Source organism: Taeniopygia guttata, chromosome 20 (genome assembly GCF_048771995.1).
Source record: "Taeniopygia guttata chromosome 20, bTaeGut7.mat, whole genome shotgun sequence".
In the NCBI taxonomy this organism is placed as follows: Eukaryota; Metazoa; Chordata; class Aves; order Passeriformes; family Estrildidae; genus Taeniopygia; species Taeniopygia guttata.
The window spans coordinates 4,983,498-5,005,388 of NC_133045.1; the positions used below are offsets into that span (position 1 = coordinate 4,983,498).

General features: G+C 48.8%; 1 protein-coding gene across 1 annotated transcript in view; it reads left to right on the plus strand.

Annotated features, from left to right (window-relative positions):
* Positions 1–21,891, plus strand: part of PPP1R16B (protein phosphatase 1 regulatory subunit 16B) — a 59,802-nt gene that overhangs the window by 16,751 nt on the left and 21,160 nt on the right. Inside the window, exon 2 of the mRNA XM_030288458.4 lies at positions 520–919. Within this exon, the coding sequence (XP_030144318.4) occupies positions 673–919 (247 nt within the window). The 5' untranslated portion in view covers positions 520–672. The remainder of the gene's footprint in view (positions 1–519; positions 920–21,891) is intronic.

Sequence of the window (21,891 nt, forward strand, 5' to 3'; positions counted from 1 at the left end):
GTGTCTGTGACTGCCCTGGGCACTGCAGCTTGGTCCCCTCTGACCTGTGCCTCGCTGCTGAGACTGAAATGCCTCAGGGAGGTGGCTGCTGGTGTGCATTGGAGCAGGACTGTGGGATGGGGACACCTGGAACAGGGCTGGTGGAGAGGACCAGCCCAGGGAAGGACGGGAGTATCAGTGCTCAAACTGCTCCCAAGTTGTCTGACAAATGGTATCCAACATGTGGAAGATCTGTGCTCCTTAACACTTTATTCTGCTTGTGGGAGAGGGTTAATGTGAGCAATAGACATGAAGAGTTGCACAGTGGAACTTCTGCTTAATCAAGAGGGTTTGGCTGGGTTGTTTGGAGTGGGGGAAATCACCAAGGCTGGTAAGAACAATTAAAGCAATTAGAGCAATTAAAGCACAGTTAACTCAGCTGCCTTTTGAGGTGATAGATGTTGCCTGTTGTGTTCTCCAGCAGGCTGAACTCGTGTGCTTGATGATAGCTGATGTCTCCTGCTTTTCTCCTCATTCCAGGTTCCCACCACATTCTCCGGGACTCTGCCATGGGCCCTCCCCAGCTCGGCCTCGGGATGCTGGTATAGCAGCAGGAGGCTGCCAACCAGAGGAGCTGTGGTGGGACATCCCTTCCCACTGGGACATCCTGCCCGTCCCTGTCCCGCTGAAGCCATGGATGCCCACGTGGACCTCCTGACCGAGCTGCAGCTGCTGGACAAGGTGCCCACGCTGGAGAGGCTGCGGGCAGCCCAGAAACGGAGAGCTCAGCAGCTGAAGAAATGGGCCCAGTATGAGAAGGAGATGCAGCACAAGAAGAGGAAGCATGAAAAGAAGAGAAATGCTGTGAACAGAAAGAAAGTGTCTTTTGAAGCCAGCGTTGCTCTGCTGGAGGCTTCTCTGAGGAATGACGTGGAGGAAGGTACAGTGCTGGTGCCTGGCAGGTTCTGTCTGGCTGCCTGTGGTGTGAAACCCTCTGTGGTGTGCCAGACATCTGTGCTGTCATCCATGGACTGCCCTTGGTGTGGTGTTGGGCTTTAAAGCGTTGCCAGCTCTGACACAGCCCCGAGGTCCCCGTGTGACACCAGCGTTACCTTGGCTGGCATCAGGAGTGGGTGCAGGAGTGCCAGGATAGGGCAGGAGTTGTGACTGAGGTTTGGGTGAAGGAAGGCAGTTTTCATCTCTTTCCTTCTCACACTTCCCACTTACAGGAGGTGTGAAACGCTTCCTTGCCTTCTGGGCGTGCCTCTCAGGGGTTTTAGAGGAGTCTGTCGAGGGGATCTACATGCCAGTGTAAATCTCTTCACTTTCCCTGCTTGAGGGCATGGATTCAGAGCTATGTGAATGTATGAATTTTTTCCCAAAATACTGGGAAGCATGGCCTTGCTTACTGCTTCTTGAAGAACAAACCTGCAAATCGTTCTGAAATTGGTTTAATTGCACCATTTCAAAGTGGATGAAAGTGCTTTGCTACAAAATCTGAAGGGAGGAGGGAAAAAATACGTCTAAAAGTCAATAACCATTAGCCTCAGCACAGCATGGGGGATAATCTGTGAGCTCTGGGGAGCTGGAGAGTGCTTCTCTGCAGAAGAGTAAAAATATCTCCTGCAGGAGAGCTGGAGCAGCCTTTGGGGTTGGTGCTCTGCAAGGCAGCAAAATTGGTGTGATCTTCCTGATCCCTTGGCATGGCAGAGGAGGGTGCTTAGGAAACCTGGCCAGCTGAGCATCTCTGCTAGGGAATGTCGCCCTAGTTTCCAGCACCCTCTACAAGAGGCAGTGTATCCTTGCCTGGTACGTGGGTGGAAGGCAAGGACCTCATCTTGTCTCGTGAAGAATCTCCCCAAAGTCATGTCCCTGTTTCTGAGCAAGCCTTTTTTGCACTGTAATTTGTCCTTGTGTGTGTGTTCTGCTCCTGTTTGGAAACAGAGCATGGACAGTGGTGACCCTGCCTGGACACTGCATTTGCCAAGCCCTGCCTTGGCTCTGGTTCTTTGTGCATTTGTGACCTCCCCGGGACAGCAGACCTGTGATCATCCCTGGAACTTTTTTTGTCTGGCTTTTATTTGTTCCTTCCTTGCTCTAGAGGTTTCATAGCTCTCTGCAGCTCTCTGCTTCAGTGGCCCTGTGCTTCTCTGAGCTGCTGTGGTCCTCTAGGAGGGCTCCAGCAGTGACTGCTGGCATTGCCTGGGGGGACACGTCTGGGACTTCCATCACCTCTGCCTGTGCTGGCAGGTACTGGCAGGTTGTGGTTTGGGTTTCACACCCAGCTGTTCCAGTCACAGCCTTGGGACAGATGATGAGAGTTTTACCATCTTCCTTTCGTGTGGCACTGGTGCCTCTGCTCAGCGCTGTGGCTGTGGCTGTGATGGGCCTGCAAGAGGCCCAGCCTTGTGGTTTTGCTTTCAGCTCTCTCTGGTTTGGGATCTGGGCTGTTTGGAAGGAGGAAAGCTCCTCCCTGCCTGTCCTCCAGATGCTTTCTCATTGTGTGAGGGAGGCAGGGATGGTGGTGGTGTTTGTGCTCAGGGCCCTGCTGAAGGACGGCTGTGCTCCTGACACCAGTGTTCTGGTGGCAGCATCCTGTGGACAGTGGTCTTGCACCACGTGTGGACATGGATACTTCACTGCTGAAGCTGCAGAATTGATCTTTCAGCTCCCACGTTCACTCTTTTTCCTCCTCTGAGGGAAAATCCATCACTGTGGGTCTCTTTTGGCACCATAATCCTGTTCACCTCTTTCTGTGAGCAAGCCCAGGTTGTGGGCTTGAACCAGCAGCTGCTCTTTCCAATGTGATGCTGCTGATAAAACCCAAATGTTACAAAACCACTTCCCTGCTGACAGAAATTCAATTTCCCCACCGTATGGAGAGGACAAGGGGCAGTATTCCCAGGGTACACATGCTTCCCAAGTAGCTGGATTTTTCAGATGCCTCAAGTTATTACAGTGAATTTGTTTTGTGCTGAATTAATTTAAGTCCTAAAAGTAGTGTGTGGGCAGGTTCTGTGCCAGCTCTGCCTCCTCTGTGATGTGGGACCAGTATAAAGGGAGGAGGGGACAGAGTCAAACCCAGGTGCCAAGCTGGCAAAATTCCTTATCAAGAAAGTGTGGAAACTCGTGGGCTTTTGGAGGTCCCAGGTGATTATTTTGCTATATGAATCATCTTTTGTTTCCATGTGGGATGTGGAGGGGGAGGTGAAATATAAATGATTAAGAGGTTGGTAAGTCAGTGTGAGGAAGGTTGGAGCTGGGGGCGCAGCTGGCACGTGTCACCTCCGAGCTGCCTCTGGGCGCCTGTGCCATTCCCATTCCTTGTGACTTCTCTGCTTATTTTTATCATTCTCATCCCCAAAGTGGGAGAGGGGATGGTGGCAGGTGCTGTGCAATGAAGTCAGGAGAAAGTGGAGTTGGGTACTGAGTTGGTTCTCTGTCCAGATGCTGCCTGAGGCTGTGGTGTGTATCACCACCTCCTGAGGTGGTATTGAGTGCTGTAGGATGGAGCTGGTGGGTGCAGAACCCAGCCCTGCTCTTCAGGGGCCCTGAGGTCCTGGACATGCTGCTTTCACTGTCCTTTGCCTGCCTCTTGTCCAGGTGTAATTGAGGGAGCTACTGTGTGCCGGGTGACATGTGAAAGGCAAGAGGAAATGGCCTCAAGTTGCACCCCAGGGCAGGTTTAGATTGGTTATTAGGAAAGATTTCTTCACCCAAAGGGTTGTCCAGCCCAGACACAGACTGCCCAGTGCAGTGGTTGAGCAAGCATCCCTGAGGGATTTAAAAGATGCATCCGTGTGGCACATGGGGCCATGGTTTAGTTGTGGCCTTGGCAGTGCTGGCAGAATGGCTGGACTCGATCCTGGAGATCTTTTCCAACCCAAATTATTCTGTGGCTCCATAGTCTGTGTGGTGGCCAAGCAGGACTGAAGGCATGGGCTCCTGGACACCATCAGCCCCAGCGTGGGCAGGAGCTGTGAAGGGGTGATGGCTCCTGTCTGCCTGTTCCTCTCATCTGCTGCAACAGATCTGTCAAAACACCCAGGTTTTACAAACAAGCTGCTATTAAAAGCTCCTTTGGATGTCTGCTGACAGAAGCGGGGCAGGGAGCACGCTGCAAACAGGCTGGTGGCAGATGTGAGTGGGGACAGCGAGGTGACAGGCAGTGACCCCAGGGGTGACAGGCAGTGACCCCAGGGGTGACAGGCAGTGACCCCAGACTGAGAGCAGCAGTGCCCTGGGCTGTAGGTGCTGCCTGGACCTTCTGTTTGGCAAGCTGGGATAGCTCCAGACAGCTCCTGGGTGAGCCTGAGGTGGGAGCCCAGAGCACTCCCAGCTGCCAGGCTGGACCTGGTCCGTGCTCCTCTGTGGGATTGCTGGGGAGGGGCATCCCACACCATCTCCAGTTTACTTGGAAATATACTGCAGTCCTCACCCAGCTCTGGGCTTCCCTGAGCTGGTTTCAAAGGGATGGTGCCAAGGGAGGACCCCGAGCCCACACAGAGCTTACAGGGGGTGTGGTGCTGGATGCTGCCTCTGGCTGCAAAGGAGTTGCTTTATAATGCAATAAAGGAATGCTTTATGAGCTGCTCAACTGATTGCAAAGGATTTGAGAAGATAAGAAATTGCTGAGGGCTGTGGCCCTTTGAGGTTGTTCTATGAGGTGATGGACTGAAACCATGGAGAGGAGGCTGGTCCTGCCATTCCCAGGGCAGCACCTTGTCCCCAAAAGCAGCCAGGGCTGTCATGTCCAGGTCTTTCCACATCACTGAGCTTGTCTAAAAGTAGCCCCAGAGCGTGGGGAGACAAGCTGGTGTTCTGTAAACTGAAAAAACCAGATCCCAGAGGTGGGTAAAGTGGCTGCTTGTACAAACATGTGGCATTTGCTGTCTGGAGCTCCCTTTGCACACCTGGGCTGTTTGCACTGGGAGCTCCTGGTGAGCCTGGAAGTGAAGAAAAACTCAGCTTTGGTGGCCTGCACTTGGCACTTGGTGAAACAGTTCCAGTGACAGAGCAGAGGGCGTGAGCTTGGAGCTCACTGTGTGGGGAAGATTTCCCTGGGCAGAAAGCAACTTGTTCCTATCAACACATCTCCCTGCTTCCCCTTGTGCCATCCCAAATCTCCTGCTCCTGTGCCGTGGTGCCCAGCATGGTTCAGGCACCTTCCTGGGAGCATCCCCGAGCAGCTCTGACCACGCTGCAGTCTCTGGAATAAACCCAACCTTGTCACTTGCAAAGGCACTTTTAAAAGAGGCACTAATTAGTGTCTATAAATTGCTTTCTTTAACCTTTCCAAGCTGATGTGATCTGTTCCCTTGTTACTTCAAACCCTTTATGAGGTGCCTTAATTTTCCACCCACATTATTAATCTCCTGAAGCTTTTTTTTTGCGGGGTTCCTGTGTCCAGGTCTGTGAGTAAGTGCATTTATCTCTCTGAGAAGGTTTTTCCCCTGGGTTTTGTGTCCTTTGAAGGGCTCTGAAAAGAAAAGATCTCTTATCACCATCAGGCTGAGTGTCTATCTGGGTATTTGGGAATGGTTTGAGTCAGAAATTAAGTTTCTTTTCAATAACAAAGGCATTTCTTGAGTTTCAAACTCGCTGGGTGTGGAAATGAGAGCTGTCCTCTTTGGGAAACTGTGTGTGGGAGCCCTTGGCAATGATGAATTTTGTTAATTTTGTTAATGGGGGTTGGTATGTCTTCCAAAAGCAGATTCACGTATTTGGCCACATTTTAACTTGGCTTTTTCATGCACTTTGGATGTGATGCCAGCGTGGGGTGATTTGCATATGGCAGCTAACTAGAGGCATCTGGAAGCATGAGCAATATTGAATCAGCATCTTTCTCTGTTGTCATAACAAGTAAATATTTTAAAATTTCTTTTCCCCCTACTCTCTGAAATTCAGTCAAGTGGGGAAATTATATCCAAATGCCAACTTTCCTATCTCAAAATTAACACTGAAAGTCCATCTAAGGTTTTCCTGGGATGAGGCCCCCCTCCCTTCCCAAATCTGGAGTCCACTTCAACAGTTCATTTGACAATTTTTCTTTAAACGAAAAAGTTTGATCAGAGATACTTATTTCTCAAAAGTTGGTAATTTACACATCATTTCATTTTCTGGCTTTTACACTTGTGCTGCCTCCCACCATTTCTGATACCACTGAAAATATTTCTGGTGTGTTTTGTAATAGGATTACAGGGAAATGAACAAACATTGGATTCCAACTGCGGTAAGAATGGTCTGTTTGGGTTTAAGGTTTTTTTAATCAAACAGGGATCGGCCAATCACTATTGTCAAGATTTTGTTTCTTACAAGAAGTAGCTTAAATCACTTAATCGTCTTCCAACATTTGGCCAAATGTGTGTTTTGGAGGAGAAAAAGTGTGTTTCCAGAAGTGTGTTTTGGAGGAGAAACTCAGTGTCTCCTTGGTTGCACGTGCACCTAAATGCAAACTGGGCATTTCCTTGGATTTTGGGTGGTGTTAATGGTGTTGGTGTGTCGGTGTGTGAGTGTCCCTGCCTCGGGAGGAGAGGAGCTGCTCAGGTTGTGCTGCAGGGCACATTAGGTGGGATATGTCAGGTCACCATCTGCTCCCAGCCCTGCCCGGCCAAATCACGGCAGGGAGGGCTCAGAACTGAACGTCAGACTTTGTGAGCACAAGGCAGATTATCAATGGGACCTTAATTCAACCAGGTGCCTGGAGATGTCCCAGCCTACAGGTGCTGAATCAGTGGCATTTAACCTTTCCCTTGCCTGTCCTGCTGCCTGGGGCATGGAGGCAGCCTTGCATGCCTGCTGGTTTCGTGGTGTCTGCAGAGCTGCCAATGTCAAACCCCAGATTCCAAATCTGCTGCTACTTGCTGTTATGTCGGTGACTGTCACGTTAGGACACGTGAAAGCATGACACGAGCCACTGCTGTTTGTAAGGTGAAAAGAATGAAGGTTTATTTTCTGACTCCAGCTTCATACTTTTCCAAAGGTGGAATTGGATTGCAGAGTGAATGTGCCACCTCTCCAAAGACATTGGACAAATTACCAGTACATCAAGTTTCTCCACCTCTATGAAGGAATGCAAAACAATATGTTGTTTATAGAAAATTGTGTGAGAAAATTCTCTAACAGAATGTAAACTCAGAAGGCATTAGAAAATCTTAAGAATCAGGGCGACAAGTGGCTCTTTCTAAACCTGTAACTGCCCAGCTTGGTTGTCCTTGTGTTTCCTCCTGAGGGGACCACTGCCTGCCATGTGCAGGAGGAGGGCTCTGGGTGGGATGGAGTGCTGCTGCCTCCTGCTCGGTGGGATAACAGCTGGAAGGGCTGGCACAACATCCCAGCCAGGTCCTTGCCCCAGGAGAGGAGACATGGGGGTTTTTCTTGCAGGCAGAGTGTTTCTTGCCTGCCTGGCTGCCTTCCATGTGAGTGTTGTTTCCTGCGCTCATGGTGTGCTTTGTTGTTGTAATCAGGTAGAAAAATTATCAAAGAAATTCTTCATAAAATCATGCCTGCTCTGTTAGATTGACGGCTGGCCTGTCATTTCTTCTAAGTGCAGCTAGAACTTTGCAAGTTCCATGTGAAAACAATCTTGGTGTGAACAGGTGGTTAACATAACAATCTATTCCTAGGTGAAAAACAGCTAGCACCTACATAAACACTAAATCTGTCCTGTGAAAATCAGTGAAGGAAATATGTAAACAGTTTAAGAACAGAGAGATTTGATGGACAAGTAAAATACCTTTTACTAACCAATAGAGTAATTGGCAAGAAAACTATTAACCAATTACAGTTGCACACAGGTTCTGTAAAAACAGTATAAAATAAGTTGTGTGAATAAAGAATTGGCTTTTCCACATGAAGAAAATGGAGTCTCACATGATTTATTCTGATATTTTGTCCCAGTCCAGTAGTGAGGAACTGGAGAGCGTAAACAGCAGCTCCGTCAAGGACCTCTGGTGTCTTCCTGTGTAAAAAGCAGCGCAACCCAGAGGGGAATTTTGTCTTTTCTGTCCTTGGCTGTGAGAGCCAAGGCTCTGTCCTGCTGTGGGGTCTAATCCAGTTCTGCCAAGGGATAGGACATGAGCCTGATTGCTCCTGAGAGCTTGCTGGCTATTTGCAGTGTCATTCTGTTTTCGAGTGTATTTTGTACAGCAAGCCACAACCAAAACCACAGGTCTGCAGCCACGTGTCTGATTGTTCTTTGCCAATGAATGTTGGTGGGGAGATCAATACTCTAGGGGGTGAATCTTTCTTGCAGGGTGAAACTGATGTTGCTGCTTTACCCCTGGTATAGCTGAAAATTCATTTCTGGCCAGGAAGAAGTTGCTTCTAAGCTGTGGTTGCAGGCTCTGCTTTCTGCCCCTTTCTCCTGGTCAAGGAGAACTTGAAAAGTGGATTAAATCTATTTTTTTTCCAGATTTAAATTCCTGCCTTTCTGGAGTGAGGCCAGGTCAGCTCAGCTGGTGTAGATTTCTCCCTCCTAGAATCATGGAAAATAGAGGTTGAGAGGGCCTCAGGAGGTCATGTAATCCACCTCCTGCCCCAAGGCAGGATCAACTGTATCTAAAATGCTTGCTAATGAGGGTGGAGTTAGGTATCTTAGTGTATTTATAGGCATCATAGACACCAGAGCACATATACCTGTGCAAGGAGCCCTGCTTCTCATTCAGTTGTGCGTATTTTTCCTACTTGCTTATATTTATCCTCTTTTTTTTATGGGTTTTTTTTTTGTTTTGTTTTGTTTTGTTTTGCTTTGCATCTTATCCTTACACTTATTGACTGGGAGTTTTCTACTTCCGTGAAGAATGCTCTAATTCTTTCTTTAATAGCAGTTGCTATGGCAGCTGGTTCAGGCAGTGCCTTATAGACTAGTGCAGAGCTGCTTCTACAGACACTTCCACTGCTTGTTTTTCCCTCTGGAGCTTGGCCAGATCTTTGGCAAATTTTATCATTTGCTGCAAGTGTCTTGAGAAAAAAAAAAATGTAAAAAACCTCAGATGCTGGTATATGAAAACACCTCCTAAGCCTTGCCCACCCTCTAACCCAGCCTAAAGGATGCTAAATAGGCCAGGAAGCCAACTGTTTAATTCTGGTTGCTGGTGCATTTGTAATCAAGAGCCAAGATGCAATCAAGCACCTTGCACTCCCTTTTAATTCGGGGAACAAGAGCCCATGTGCAGCTCGGAGCAAGCAGATGCAGTTTCCACTGAGCTCCCTACAATTTGCAACTGTTTGTTGCTGGATTTGGCCTCTGGATTCCCTGGATATTGTGAGGTAGGCTGGCTGCAAGTGCCACTCATGTGGGAAATGGGCTTTAGTTACTCTGGGGCATTTCTCCTGCTCTGAATACCTTTTTATAACAGTTTGTAGCATTTCTCAGTTTGGCTAAGATTTTCAAGCTAGGCCTTAATTCACATTTCTCTGGTGGTTTGGTCTACTGTGCTGGGCTTTGATTTTAAAGCAGCAAAAAAATCCCTGCCTTGAGTATAAGAGCATCAAACTCTGAAATGTAATGGGAAACTTCCAAAATCTCATTTATTTTGGTTTGCCTTTACCTGGGCTGACAAGAGAAATCCCATTAGTAAAAAAAAAAAATGTTAACCACAATCCTCCTCCATAATAAAACCCCAAGCAACCCACCCACCAAACAAAACAACACTCACATTTATTTGTCCTAAGGGCTATTGCTATAGAGTTCACCTCTAAAAAAGGGGAGACTAGAGCAGGAATTAATCTCTAAGGCACTGTCACACTGTTCTCCTTGCTTGCACCAGCCTTGTTTTAGTCTGGCTGGCAGCTGGTGGTGTCTGTGACAGAGTTACCTGCACACAGCTTCTGTTTTGTCTGTGTTACACCTGCATCTGTCTGGGCACATCCACGTTTTGAGTGGCTGGGGAAGATTTTGGCACCTTCAAAGCATTTCCATTTGGAGCAGTGAGGGTTAGAGGTGAGATGCTGACACTTCTGTGGTTCTGATTGCAATGATAAGGACTGAGACACGATGGCTTGGTGTATTAATGGTCTTAAATTTTCTGATCTGTAGGATTCTCTGAGTCAAACCCATCCTTATCAAAAAACAGCAAAGTTTTACCCTATTCATTAATGTTGAATGAAAAGTACAAAGTCCTTGCACAGGAACGGAGCACCAAGGTTTCATTGCTGCAGGGTGTTTGTGGTTTGGCCAATGATTGGGTCAAGGAATTCACCTGGAAATCCATCCCAGCTCAGCCTCTTGGGGCTGGAGAGGAGCAGGGAGCCTGCAGTAAAGAACAGCCTTTCCACCCGTGTTGGGGACCTGGAGAGAACTTCCTCTATCTGTCTGCCAACACTGGCTTTGGATTTGTGTGCTGTCAGGGAGGACAGGTGAGGTCTGACCTGGGGTGCTGTGGTTCACCCTCTGGAGAGCCCATCAGCTCCACAGAGACCAGGACCTCACTGAGGAACCAGGGGCTGGACAGCACACAGTGCTCCCACAGAGAGCAAGCTTCAACCTACTTAGAGCTCAACTCATCCTGTGCCTCTCAAACTTTTCAGACCTGGTTTATTTTGTCATTTCAGATCCTGTCACTTTGTCTTTAATTAGCAAGGCTAGAGCAGGGCTCCACAAGAGCTTAAATGGCCCTCTTGTTTTAATTAAAATTGTGCTTTAACAGCCTGAAATAGCAGGTGTTAGAAGGAGCCAGAGCTCCAGCAAAGGAGGACAGTCCCCGTGGATCTGCAGTGACATCCTCCTGCCTGTCAGGCACTTATCACAGGGGTTTCTATCCTCCTAAAGCTTGATGCTATCACAGCAGTGATGCAAGGCCTGAGTGTGATATGAAGTTCCAGTCTAGGCTGTAGCCAGCCAGCTTCCAACCTGCTGCTGGGTGCTGTGCCAAAACCACAGCATGTCTGGTTTAGGAGGTGGCAGTGGGTCATGGAGAGGTGCTGGAAGTCCATTTTGCTTTTATTAGAAGGACAACTGGGTTTAAAATTTCACCTGAAAAGGCACCTAAGCAGGATTCCTTGTGCTTTCACAGGAAATTTATGTCTTATAACTTCAATCATGCAGTTGTGAAATAGCAATGAAGAAGCTGCTGCTCTGTCCCCTGACCCAAATTACTCTAATTTGTGGCAATTTTCTACCACTCTTCAGGGCCAGGAAAGGTTCATCTGAGTACAGGTCAGCACTGGATCTGTAGCATTAATTCAAGGCTTGGCTCATCATTGCACTGTCTCAGTCAGTGCTCTAGGATTTGCCATGTGTTCAGTAATGGGAATATCTGCAGCATTGATCTGTCAGTTACCCTCCGGGGAACAAGTGAACAGGAAATACTTCTTGCTTTGCTTACATCTAGAGACTTGTCTTGCAGCTCAAGGACAATATTTGTTGGCTGATTTTTCACCTGTGGGGTGGGATTGACAGCTTGGATTGCAGGTGGAGGTGGAAGGAGCTGTGCTGAGAGCAGGGCAGGGGTGCTGAGCCAGAGGTGTTTGCTGAGCAGGAGGACACCTGGCTTGGCTTGGTCCTCGTGCCATTCTCGTGGGGTTCAAAGCTTCCACAAACACCTTGCTCACTCAGCTGTGCTGGGCTGAGCTCTTCAGCTACCTTCAGCTACCACTGACTGAGGGCTTCCTGAGGATCCCTGAGCATTTTGGCACAGACCTCTGAAGATATTTGGGTATTTTGCCTTTATTGCAGTCAGTTTGGTTGGGTCACCTAAAGCACTATGCTCCATAGGATCCAGAGTCCATGTGAAGAAGGCTCAGCTCCTTCCTGCTGGATGCTGCTGTACGGACCACCCCATTAATCCCTGCCCCATGGTATTAAAATATATTGACATGGCATTTTGAGTCCCTCAGGGATCACCCCGACCAGAACCAGGAGCTCCCAGCAGCAGTGGAAAAATCTTGTGTGTGCCATGGGCAGGAGTGGTTCCCTGGGAAACCCTAGTTTTGGAAGCTGACCCCAGTGCTGTGGGCTCCCCACCCTCCTCCTTCCCTTCCTGCAGGAAGGGCCTGTGGGTTTTCCAGCTGTGGAACAGGAAAGAAGTGGGGATCCTGTTTACCAACCCACTGAGCTGCTCACATCTGTGTAAAGCTGCTCCTTGTGCCGTGCTGCTCGTGGCTGTGGCCTCGTTTGTCGGTGTCCTGTCTCTGCTGAGAGCTCTGCATGGAGGTGCCACAGCCAGAGAGGCTTTCCAAACCCAGCAGGCTGATCCTGGTTACCAGCCCAGCGCTGGTCCCTGTGTGACTGGAACATGAAAAGAACTGCTTGGTCACCCAGGCATCGTGGTGCTGGAGGGCACGAACAGGGTGTTTGCTGGCACTGCAGTGGGCAGAGTTGGTTTTGCCCTGTCCCAAAACAGCTTCTGTGTCAGATCCCAATAACATCCAGTGCAATATCAGCTCCTTGGGAGAGGTGCCTGGTTCCACTGACACGTGCAGGAGTGTGGAGGTCTGGTGGGACTCATCCAAAGTCTTGGCCATGGTTATCTCTCACTAAAATATGAGAGGACTTTGGGTTCTTTTATTTTGGGCACGCCTTTGCTCTTGTTGGGGTGTCTGGATTCTCCACAGCTGGGTAGAAGCCAGCAGGATGAGACAGAGCTGTGAGAGGGTTTGCTGGTGGAAGTGCTTATGGAGAAGGTGAGGGAGGCTGGAGGTGTTGCTGTCAGAGCAGGGTGAGTGCTGTCCTGGCTCTGGGACAGCCTCCCGAGCAACAAAAGCCTCTTTAGATTGGGCAGGATTCCTGGTGTAGAGCGGTGCTGTAAAACGCTGCCTCGGGGCACAGGTGTTTAACCTGAACCACAGTGTCACAGGCTTGCGAGTGTATTTGCTTTGGAAAAATGCTGTGTACCTGTGCTCACACATCCCCTGGGACACTCAGCCCTGGAAAGCAGCAGGGCTGCCAAGAGCGTGTGGGGACACTGCCAGGGTGGCCTTCTCTGAGACTGCTGGTGGCAGGGAGCTTTTGTGCTCTCCTCATCTCTGGGCAGCGAGTTGTTCCCGTGGGGTTTGGGGACAGCAGAGTGGCTTCGTGGAGCTTTTCAGCCTGGCAGCGTGTGGGTGCTGCTGCAAAGGCACTTGTCCTGGGGCTGAGGAGAGGCTGTGGCTGTGGCACAGGGTGCTGGGGTGGCCTGGGGACCCCCAAAGTCACTGAGCAGCTGCCTCAGCTGGGATGAGCCCCTGGCAGCAGTGCTGGCAGCTCTGTGCAGCAGAGGCTTTGCTGCAGGAGGTGATGGCTGGTGCAGGAGCAGGGTCTGGGTCAGCCTTTCCTTGGCAGAGCACGGTGCTCCTGGGGCTGTGTGGTGCATTCCTGCATCCTTCAGTGCTGCAGCATCCCAAGGGCAGCACTGAGCTGCCCTGCCTGCTGTCAGGGACCACGGAGCCACCCTGCAGACCTGTGCCTGGCCACAGCCAGTGCTGGCACCAGACCTGGGGCTGTCTGAAATGGGCTGTGCCAAAAGCTGGGCTCTGGCAATGCATCCCTGCCCTGCTGCAAGTGGGACAAGGTGCCCCGAGCAGGGAGAATGGCACTGCCAGCAGGCACCTACTCTGTTTAATTGAATTTGGGAGGGGTTTTTTTATGGCCTGTTTTAATTTTTGGGTTTTTTTGGGCAGTTACTTAACTGGGAAAGTAAACTGTCCTGGTTTAAAAGGGTCTACCCTTAGCCCATAAATCTGGGCCAGATCTACTGGTACATGCTGATGCTTTATGCAGCCCTAGAAAGGAAAACAGGCATAAATATCACTTTATAGCTGTTCTGCTTTGCTCCGTGAATCTGGATCAGTGTCTCTCTCCCTCCTAATCGGGTTAGTTTCCTTTTGATCTACCTCTGTTAAGGAAATCTAAACTGATTTAGCTATTCCCATCCATTTTCCATTTGCCTGATGGCTCTTTCCACAAGGCTGTCTCAGCTCTACCCTAATTACTGTTGAGTTGTCTGATGCTGCAGCAAGTGACACTCTGCTGTGGAACTTCGTAAATCTTAACCAATATTCACTGGGAATTTTTTTGGCAGATGTTTTGTTTCATTTTTGGACAGATTCATTTTAAATTGGCAAATGCACTAGGCTTAAGGAGAAGACAATTGCTACTAGCTGCCAAAAAGAAAACACTAATTATCAATCATGTTTTATTGAGCCTCTGTTGAACTGATTTGCTGTAGAAAACATAATTTTGTTGTACTCTAGCTTCAGGAAATCTGATTTTTGAGAGTTCTGCTCTGTTGATGGTGGTGATGCATGCTACAGCATAGAACAGAGGAAAAATTAGCTCAGGATTAAAATCTGTGACATCTTGGAATTTTAATCACTGCTTTTAGGGGCATAAACCCATTTTCTATGCTGATGTGCCATAAAACTATTGCAGATGCATCTTCCTTGTCACTCCTGCATGAAGAGCCTGTCCCTGCACGTGATTTGGAGCAGAGTTCAGTGAGTGCCATGGCCTGTTTGTTTGCTCTCAATAGGTCCCAGTTTCCAACACTGTGAGACAAGATAAGAGCAGCTGGGGGAAATCTCAGTGTTCCTGCCTTGCTGTGGGGCTTGGCTGCTTCCTGTGGCTGGGAGCAGCAGCAAAGCACTGAGTACCTCTGGGATCACCCATGTTTTGTGAAGCTGCTGCTACAGTCATTAAGTGAATCGGGTGTTTAGTGAGTTATTATCCACTGGGGTTCCATGTGATGGCTGAAACCTCTCTCACTGTGCTCCTGATGTCTGTAACATGCTCAATCTGCCCGCTGGGAGAGGCAGGTGGGGGTGAAGGAGCATCTTCCCAGCTGGCTCATATAGCCCTTTCCTGACTGCAGACTGGGCTGGTTTTTCTCTTGGAATGAGTCCAGCAGGGCAGCTTTTATCCTTTTATTTTATCTGTTTTTTGTGTGAGGGGGCAGTGTGACCTGTGAGGGGAGGTGCTGTACCCTGTGTCCATGGACACGTGGTGGCCAAGTAGGGCTGGTCAGTGTGTCAGCATAGCCTGGCCCCTGTCCATCACTGCTGGCAGTGTGCTTCACCAACAGAAGATTTCTCCTTGTTTTCAGCAAGGCTGTAGGAAAATAAGGGATTTCCAGCCAGGGAGCTGGGAAACCTTGTCATTCCAATCAAGCCCACTCTCTGAAGAAACTCCTTTATTTGAATATGCTGCATGGGGAAGGAGGAATCAGATGGTTGCAAAGCATCTCAAAACTGCTGGCAGTGTAAGGACCTTCTTATGAGAGCTCCTGGTCCTTCCACAGTCCTTTGAAGAAGCTCCTTCTAATGCTTTTTGGAATTTTACTGCGGAATACAAACCCAAGGGAGGGTCTGTGCATCTTGCTGAGCTGCTCTGGGGCTCAGGTCTGTCCATATTCCCACCTGAGCAGGGCTGTCCTGGCTGGTGCTGGGGTGCAGGAGGAGATGGCTTTGCCTTGCCTCTTGTCCCCTTCCCAGGGTGACTCTGCAGTTCCCAGCTGCTGTGATTTTCCTGCATGTGCTGAGCTTTCATCTCTGCTTTTATGGGTGTGTTATTTGTTAGACTCTCTGGTGCAATATATTCTTCCTCTTAATGTCTTTGGTGCATCGCAGGCACAAAACACCTCAAACCAATCTGGTTGTTGGGTCTGTGAAGAGAAAGAGCCCTCCTGAGGAGCTGGGGTTGTGCTGGTGAGCAAGGCTAAGAGGTTTGTGTCACCTGGTTGTCACCTTGGTGCTCTGAGCCCACGGAGCTGTTCTGTCCCAGAGCAGCTGTTTGCTCCATGAGGGATGTGTGTGCTGGGGAATGTCCCTCGCTCCAGTGCTGCTGCTGCCCTGTTTGCTGGAAAAGGCAGCACCAGCTGGGCCTTTGCGTGCCCTTCAACCCAGAAGTGGGTGCTGATGTGTGGAGAGCTTGGCCACCAAACCACGTTCATCCCTGAGTTGTAGGTGGCACAGATGATACGATTTATGCAGCCAGGTCTCATTTTGAACTCACTTTTTGCTGGTGGTCCTCTTCCTGCCAGCTGTGCTGGATGGAGGGGAGCTAACAGTCCTGTTGGGATGTGGAGCCAAGCTGGGGTTACAGCTGTGGGAGGTGGCAGCAGCCAGGGCAGAAGATGTGTGCAGCCTTCACGTGCTCACTGCTCGAAGGGGAGCAGTAGAATTTGGTTCAGGGTTTGTAGGTCAGGTTTCCATTATACAACTGTACTGCTTGCAGCTGCTTGTGTGAGATCCAGCCTCGCTGGATGCTCCTGGTGGGGTGGGCTCCTTTCCCTGGGAATGATTCTTTGTGATCAGATGAACAGAAAGAAACAGGATTTCTCTGTTGTAGCACGAATTGGGTGCTGATGGAGGCTTGGAATGGGATTGCCTCAGCCTGTGAAATGTGGGAAACATATCAAAAGCATTTCTTACAAACAACTGACTGAAAAATAAGAATTTTCTTTAAGCTTAAAGGTGAACTAAAAACAGATGGGGAGGGATCTTGTTCTTGCTCACAGATCTAGCAATGAGGATCAGATCTCCTGCATCTCCCAAAACAGACAGAGGTGCTCTTGGTGGGGATCTCTGCCCGTGCCTTCAGGACAGGAGTACTGGTGTGAGGAATGTTCTAGCCCTGCTTTATTGAGGGAGAGTACAACCCTCCCACTTCATTTCACAGGAGATTAAATGGTCCATGATGTCTCCAGGAACCAGAACACGTGGAGTGCTCTCCTCATGAGGGTCTGTAAGGGCCCTGTCACCTTGGCTAGCCAGCCCCCTCCTGTTAATGAAGGGCTTGCTCTCAAAAAGGTGTTTAGGAGGGTGCTGGAAGATGCTGAATTTTGGGGTTAGGAGCAGGAGGAATCAGGGGAGTGCTGGGTCCAGCCCAGGGATGGCACAGGACTGCACATCTGCCCGTTTCCATGCCAGCTCCTGGTCCCCTTTGCTGTCACTGGGATCCACCTCTGCAGCCTGTAATTAGTGCTGTCAGCAGAGCTGTAAGCAGCCACTTCAGCATTAATTACTTTAATGAACTTACCCAGGTGGGTTGAGCCACTAAAGCATTTTGTTGTTCCTGTAAATGTTCAAGTCAAAATATTAGATTGCAGATGGGGGATGATGCAGAGCTGGAGCCTAGATTTCCTCTTGCCTTAATGTTCAAAATTGGGGTTATTTTTGTTAATTTGGTAATGTAGTCTCTTCTCCTCAAGCAGCATGGCAGGAGGGAGTGGGGAGGCTCCTCTACTCCCCCTTTACTCCTCTACTCCCCCTTTACTCCTTGGTGTAAGGGGAGCAGTGAGCACAGGGCAGTCTGCCATTCAAGCCCAGAAGATGGATGTCACCATTCCTGCTCTGTGACAGCTCAAAGCTGGTCCATGGCACTCAGGCTCTTGTAGTGTTAAATATGTAATGAAAAACTCCCTGATAAGAGGGATCTGCTGGTGAGGGAGCTTTCAGAAACAAACAGGATGGGATAAAATTGCTCATTAACAACATGGGGTTTACTACAGAAATAAGTAGAGTTTTCACTGCTGCTGGGAGGAGAATGGTCCTGCTGTTGCTAGTGGCAAAACTTAATGGGGAATTTTAATGGCTGTTAATTATTTTACAAACTGCCATTTTATTGGGAAATGTGATATACTTTGGCAAGCTGAAACTGTTCTCCACTGGTGCAGGAAGGAAAACTAGAACTCCTCTGAGCTGCCTCTTGCTGCAGAGGCTGGGGGAGGCATTTCACTTGCAATTCTGACCTGGAGACTTGTCTTTCATCCCAGGATAAGAGTCCTCTCACAGGGATGAAGGGAGAGAAGTCAACAGATGGTTGGACTTGATGATCTTCAAAGTCTTTTCCAACCTTAGCAATTCTGTGATTCTAAGTGGGATATATTGTGCTCTCTCTGCTCCCTGCTGTTGCCTGCAACTCCTTGTTCCCAGCATCAAGGAGCTGTGGCTTCAATGTTCAGAGATCCTGCTCTGGTAAGTGGGGTGCTTTAAACCTGTGTAAGAGCTGCAGGAATGACTTATTTTTAAATGTGGTGGTTTGAACTATGTATTTTGTTAATATGTATTACAATAATATATTCAGATAACACATAATACATCTAATCATAATAAGCTCAGCGTGTAAACACAAAGCAATGAATTAAAAATAAATAAATCAGTGTATGCATAGACAGAAGTGCTCGTCTCACATCAGTGACCTGGCCTGAAGCACTAAGGCAAAGCACTTTCTGGAGGAGACTTTCAGTTCTTTTCCTCTTTATGTTAAGTAAAGGCTCTCAGACTGCCCCAAAGGCTGTCAGTCCTGAGCTCAGAGCTCCAGTCTGAGCTGCTCTAGGTTTGGACCCCAAACCTCTCCTTCCTCGAGGGAGCATCCCTGTTGCCCTGCCAGGAAAGGAAGAGCTTTTCTCTCTGCCCGTCACTAATCTGAAGGGGTTTGCTGAGTTCAGGCTGTATTGTGCAGATGAAAGAGTGAAGCTGATGGAGATGGCTTTTGAAAGTGAGGTGAAAAAGGAGAGTGCTGCCAGCCCCATGCTCAGTTCCTTTCTTCTCTGCATCAAAGTGCCGGAGGCTCAGCAGAGGAGAGCTGGCAGCAAAAGCTGTCCTGAGTTCACATGAGGCTGCACTTTGGTGTCTGTGCACAGGGCAGGGATGGGTGAAGACAGCCAGTTGGGCTTTTTTGGGCCTTTCTAAGGTCTAAATGACCTGTCAAGCTCTGGAGCTGCCTCCCATGGGCCTCCCAGCAGTCACAGAGCTGCACTGCATCACCCTGCCTGGGAACACTCATCTTCTCCTTCTTGAAGTGGTGGCAAGCAGAAATCTCATGGAGCTTGTGGCAGAAGTTGTTTGAGAGAGTTTTCAGCTTTGTGTGATGGGACAGATGAGATAATCATTAAAAGAATGATCTGTGTGCACAGCACTCGCAGTCAGGTTATAGACCAAGCCAGGTTGTATGGCTGTGTGCCTGCTTGTTTTGAGCAAATTTGAAGGCTTTTTTGCAGTCTCACCCTCATTTATCACAAGCACCGCTGTGGCTGTGAAAAACCTGCATTTCTGCCAAGCTCAGGTGCTAACTTTGGATTCCACTCTCACATGTATGAGCTGGTTTCCATGCAGTGCTGAATACCTCTGGTGATGATGTTCACTGATAAAGTTGACTTCTCTGACAAGAGTTTGTTGGTAACCAAGTGTCGGAATCTGAGGTATTGATGATTCCCAGATTGTAGAAAGTCTCTGTCTTTCAGCCCCGCTGCCAAAGAAGAAGCCATAATTCGTCTGTGCTGTTTCAAGGTTGTTTATTCTGTTTATCTCTAACATGTTCTGCTGCCCTGCCGCAGCTCTGTCCTGCAGGGCAGCGTGTGGGGCTCTGCCCTCAGTGGGATGGTACAAACATTAAATACCAGAAACTACCTGTGCTGGATTTACAATAACGTGCCAATATCTGTCACCTACGTTGGACAGTGTGTCCCCAGCCTAAACCAACAGAAAAATGCCAACACCACAGTGAAACATGGAGGGCATGAAGAAGGAGAAAAAGGACAAGACACACCCAATTTCCTCCATCTTGTCTCCTCTGGACCCCTAATCTAGAATCCTAAAATTTTACTTTTGCACCCGTGCCACACTTAATTATTACTTATATCAAACACTCAGAGCTTGTAATTCATCCTGTGAGATTGAAAACTCTTTTCCATGGACAGAGATCACAGACAGTGTCTCTGGGGGCTCTGTCCAGGGGGGTTCCTGACCCCTGCCAGGGTCCCAGACCTGCCAGGGCAGCCAGAGGGAAGCTCTGGATTCCCACAACCAAGGGACACTGGACTTTGGGGATTGCTTTGGCATTGGAGGTGTTTGACCTGGAGAGCAAATTTGAATGCACTGCTTAGTTCATACAAACAGTAAATTGTGGGCTGTGTGATTTGTCTGTGTGACAGGTGTTGAAATGAAGGTCCAAAGAGCAGTGCTTGGAAAGTCTGGGGGAATAATGAGGTTTGATGAGCCCTTAAAAATTTCAAACTTCTGGGACTTGGGTATATGAGAGTAGGGATGAAAAATTGCTGTTAGCACTGAGGCTTCAGCTGCTTTGTCCAATTGCCCTTGGCTGAACAACAGAAAGGATGGGGGAGAGTAGAGTTTTCTTGTGCTTAAAGGGCAGAGCTGGGACCTGGGCTCAAGGGCAATGTCACAGGACAGTGCCATGGACTGTCAGTGTCACCTTGGCAAAGAAAGGTCCCTGAGCCTCCAGAGCCTTGGTGTAACTTAGGCTGAGACATCACAGCTGTGAAACGAGGCAAAAACTGATTGTAAAATCCCAGGAGATAGCCTGGAGCTCAGTCCACTAAGGGCAGCTGCACTTTGGAAGATCTTTGGATGGAAGGTGCTGTTGAAATTCATATCTCTGAAATGTGTAAAATTTCCTGCTGAATAATTGCAGGTTGCAAAAGCAAAGGGGTTGCTGAGGTTTGCCAGTGCTTTTCTGGTAAAGTTCAGGTTGCTGCTTAACTTGCGTGCAAGTTTTTTCTGTAATGTTTGTTTTTTAAAATGAAACCACATTCTGCCTTTATCTGATATTAGAAAAGGGGGTGTGGGGGGTGATTTTCTGCTTTTGTAGACATTTCCCTTCCCTCGCTGCGTGGCAGCACGGCATTTCCAGTTAGGAACAGTGCCAAGGAGCAGAGGTTTTAGCAGATTACTCTTTAACTGCTGGCATGTCCCTTGTGGTCTCCCGGGTGGGTAATGGAGTGAGACACATCTGGGCTGGCAGCAGGTCCTGCTGTGGCACTGTCACACCGAGCTGGGCGCGTGTCCTGGCACACTCAGGCGCCTCCAGCCATGGGAGCACACCTGAGGTGTGGTGGGGCTCTGGAGCTCTGACAGATCTCCATGACACCTGAGGTGTGGTGTGGCTCTGCAGCTCTGACAGATCTCCATCCCCGCTGTACTCATCCTAAACCAAAAGAGAACTTTGGAGGTGGGGAGGGAAAAACCCCAATAAGCAGCATGGATTGAGGTCAGAGTGGAGCAGGTACTGAAGCAGCCAGAGCAGATGGAGAGAACAGAGCAGAGCCCTCTGAAGAGCAGATTGTGGTTAGAGAAACACAGAACAAGAGTCTCTGGAGAGCCCAGCCTGCCTTGAGCTCCTGGGATGTGGTCAGCAGGCTGTCACTGCAGGGAATTGTTCAGCATGAGCTCAGGGCAGCTTGAAAAGGAGATCTGCATTTCCCCACCACAACCTCTCTTCTGCTACTCTAAGTAGAAAGTTTCCTGTTTTATAATTGAAACTCTTAAAAACGTTCCTGTGGTTCAGGTCACCATACAGCTGCTTAGCTGAGGCCATAGGATGCCTGAAACACGAGCTGGGGCAGAGGCTGTTGGCTCTGGAACCTAAGAGCACTTTCAAGTGGCAATAGGAGCTATTTCCTGTTACACAGAGCACACCAGAGTATCTTCTTGCAAATCCTGGCAGTCTGGCTCTGTGTGGAGGTTGGAGGGGGCTTTTGCAATCCTGCTCCTCTGATCACCTGTTAGGTTATTGTGTTCGTGTAGCTGGGGAAGCTCTTCACAGACAGCTGCAGAAGTTTCCCTCTTGACACCACTGCTCCCTTTTATCTAAACACTTCTCAGGCTGTCAATTCTATTAAAGCCAATTAATTTTTATGGTGCATTTCCTTTTTAGTACCCTGAAAGACTTAATTTCTAATAAGATTAGTACAGACAGGTGCTGAGTGCTCCATGTCTCAGTAGATGGATTTTCGTCCAACACATCAAAAGTTGTTTCTGAACTCATATACAAGTGAGATCCTCTGTGCTGCTCAGATAAAAGGCACATGTTGTGTTGATTTTGTGTTGTCTGAATGGATTTGCTTGTGTTGTCATGACTTCCAAGAAGTGCTTTTTGTAGGAGGAAAGCTGGAAGTAGCCAGAGGAGTAGGAGAACAGGAGGTCCTGGCTGAGTTTCTGGCTCTGTAGATGCCCTTTGACTCTCTCTGCCTGAAA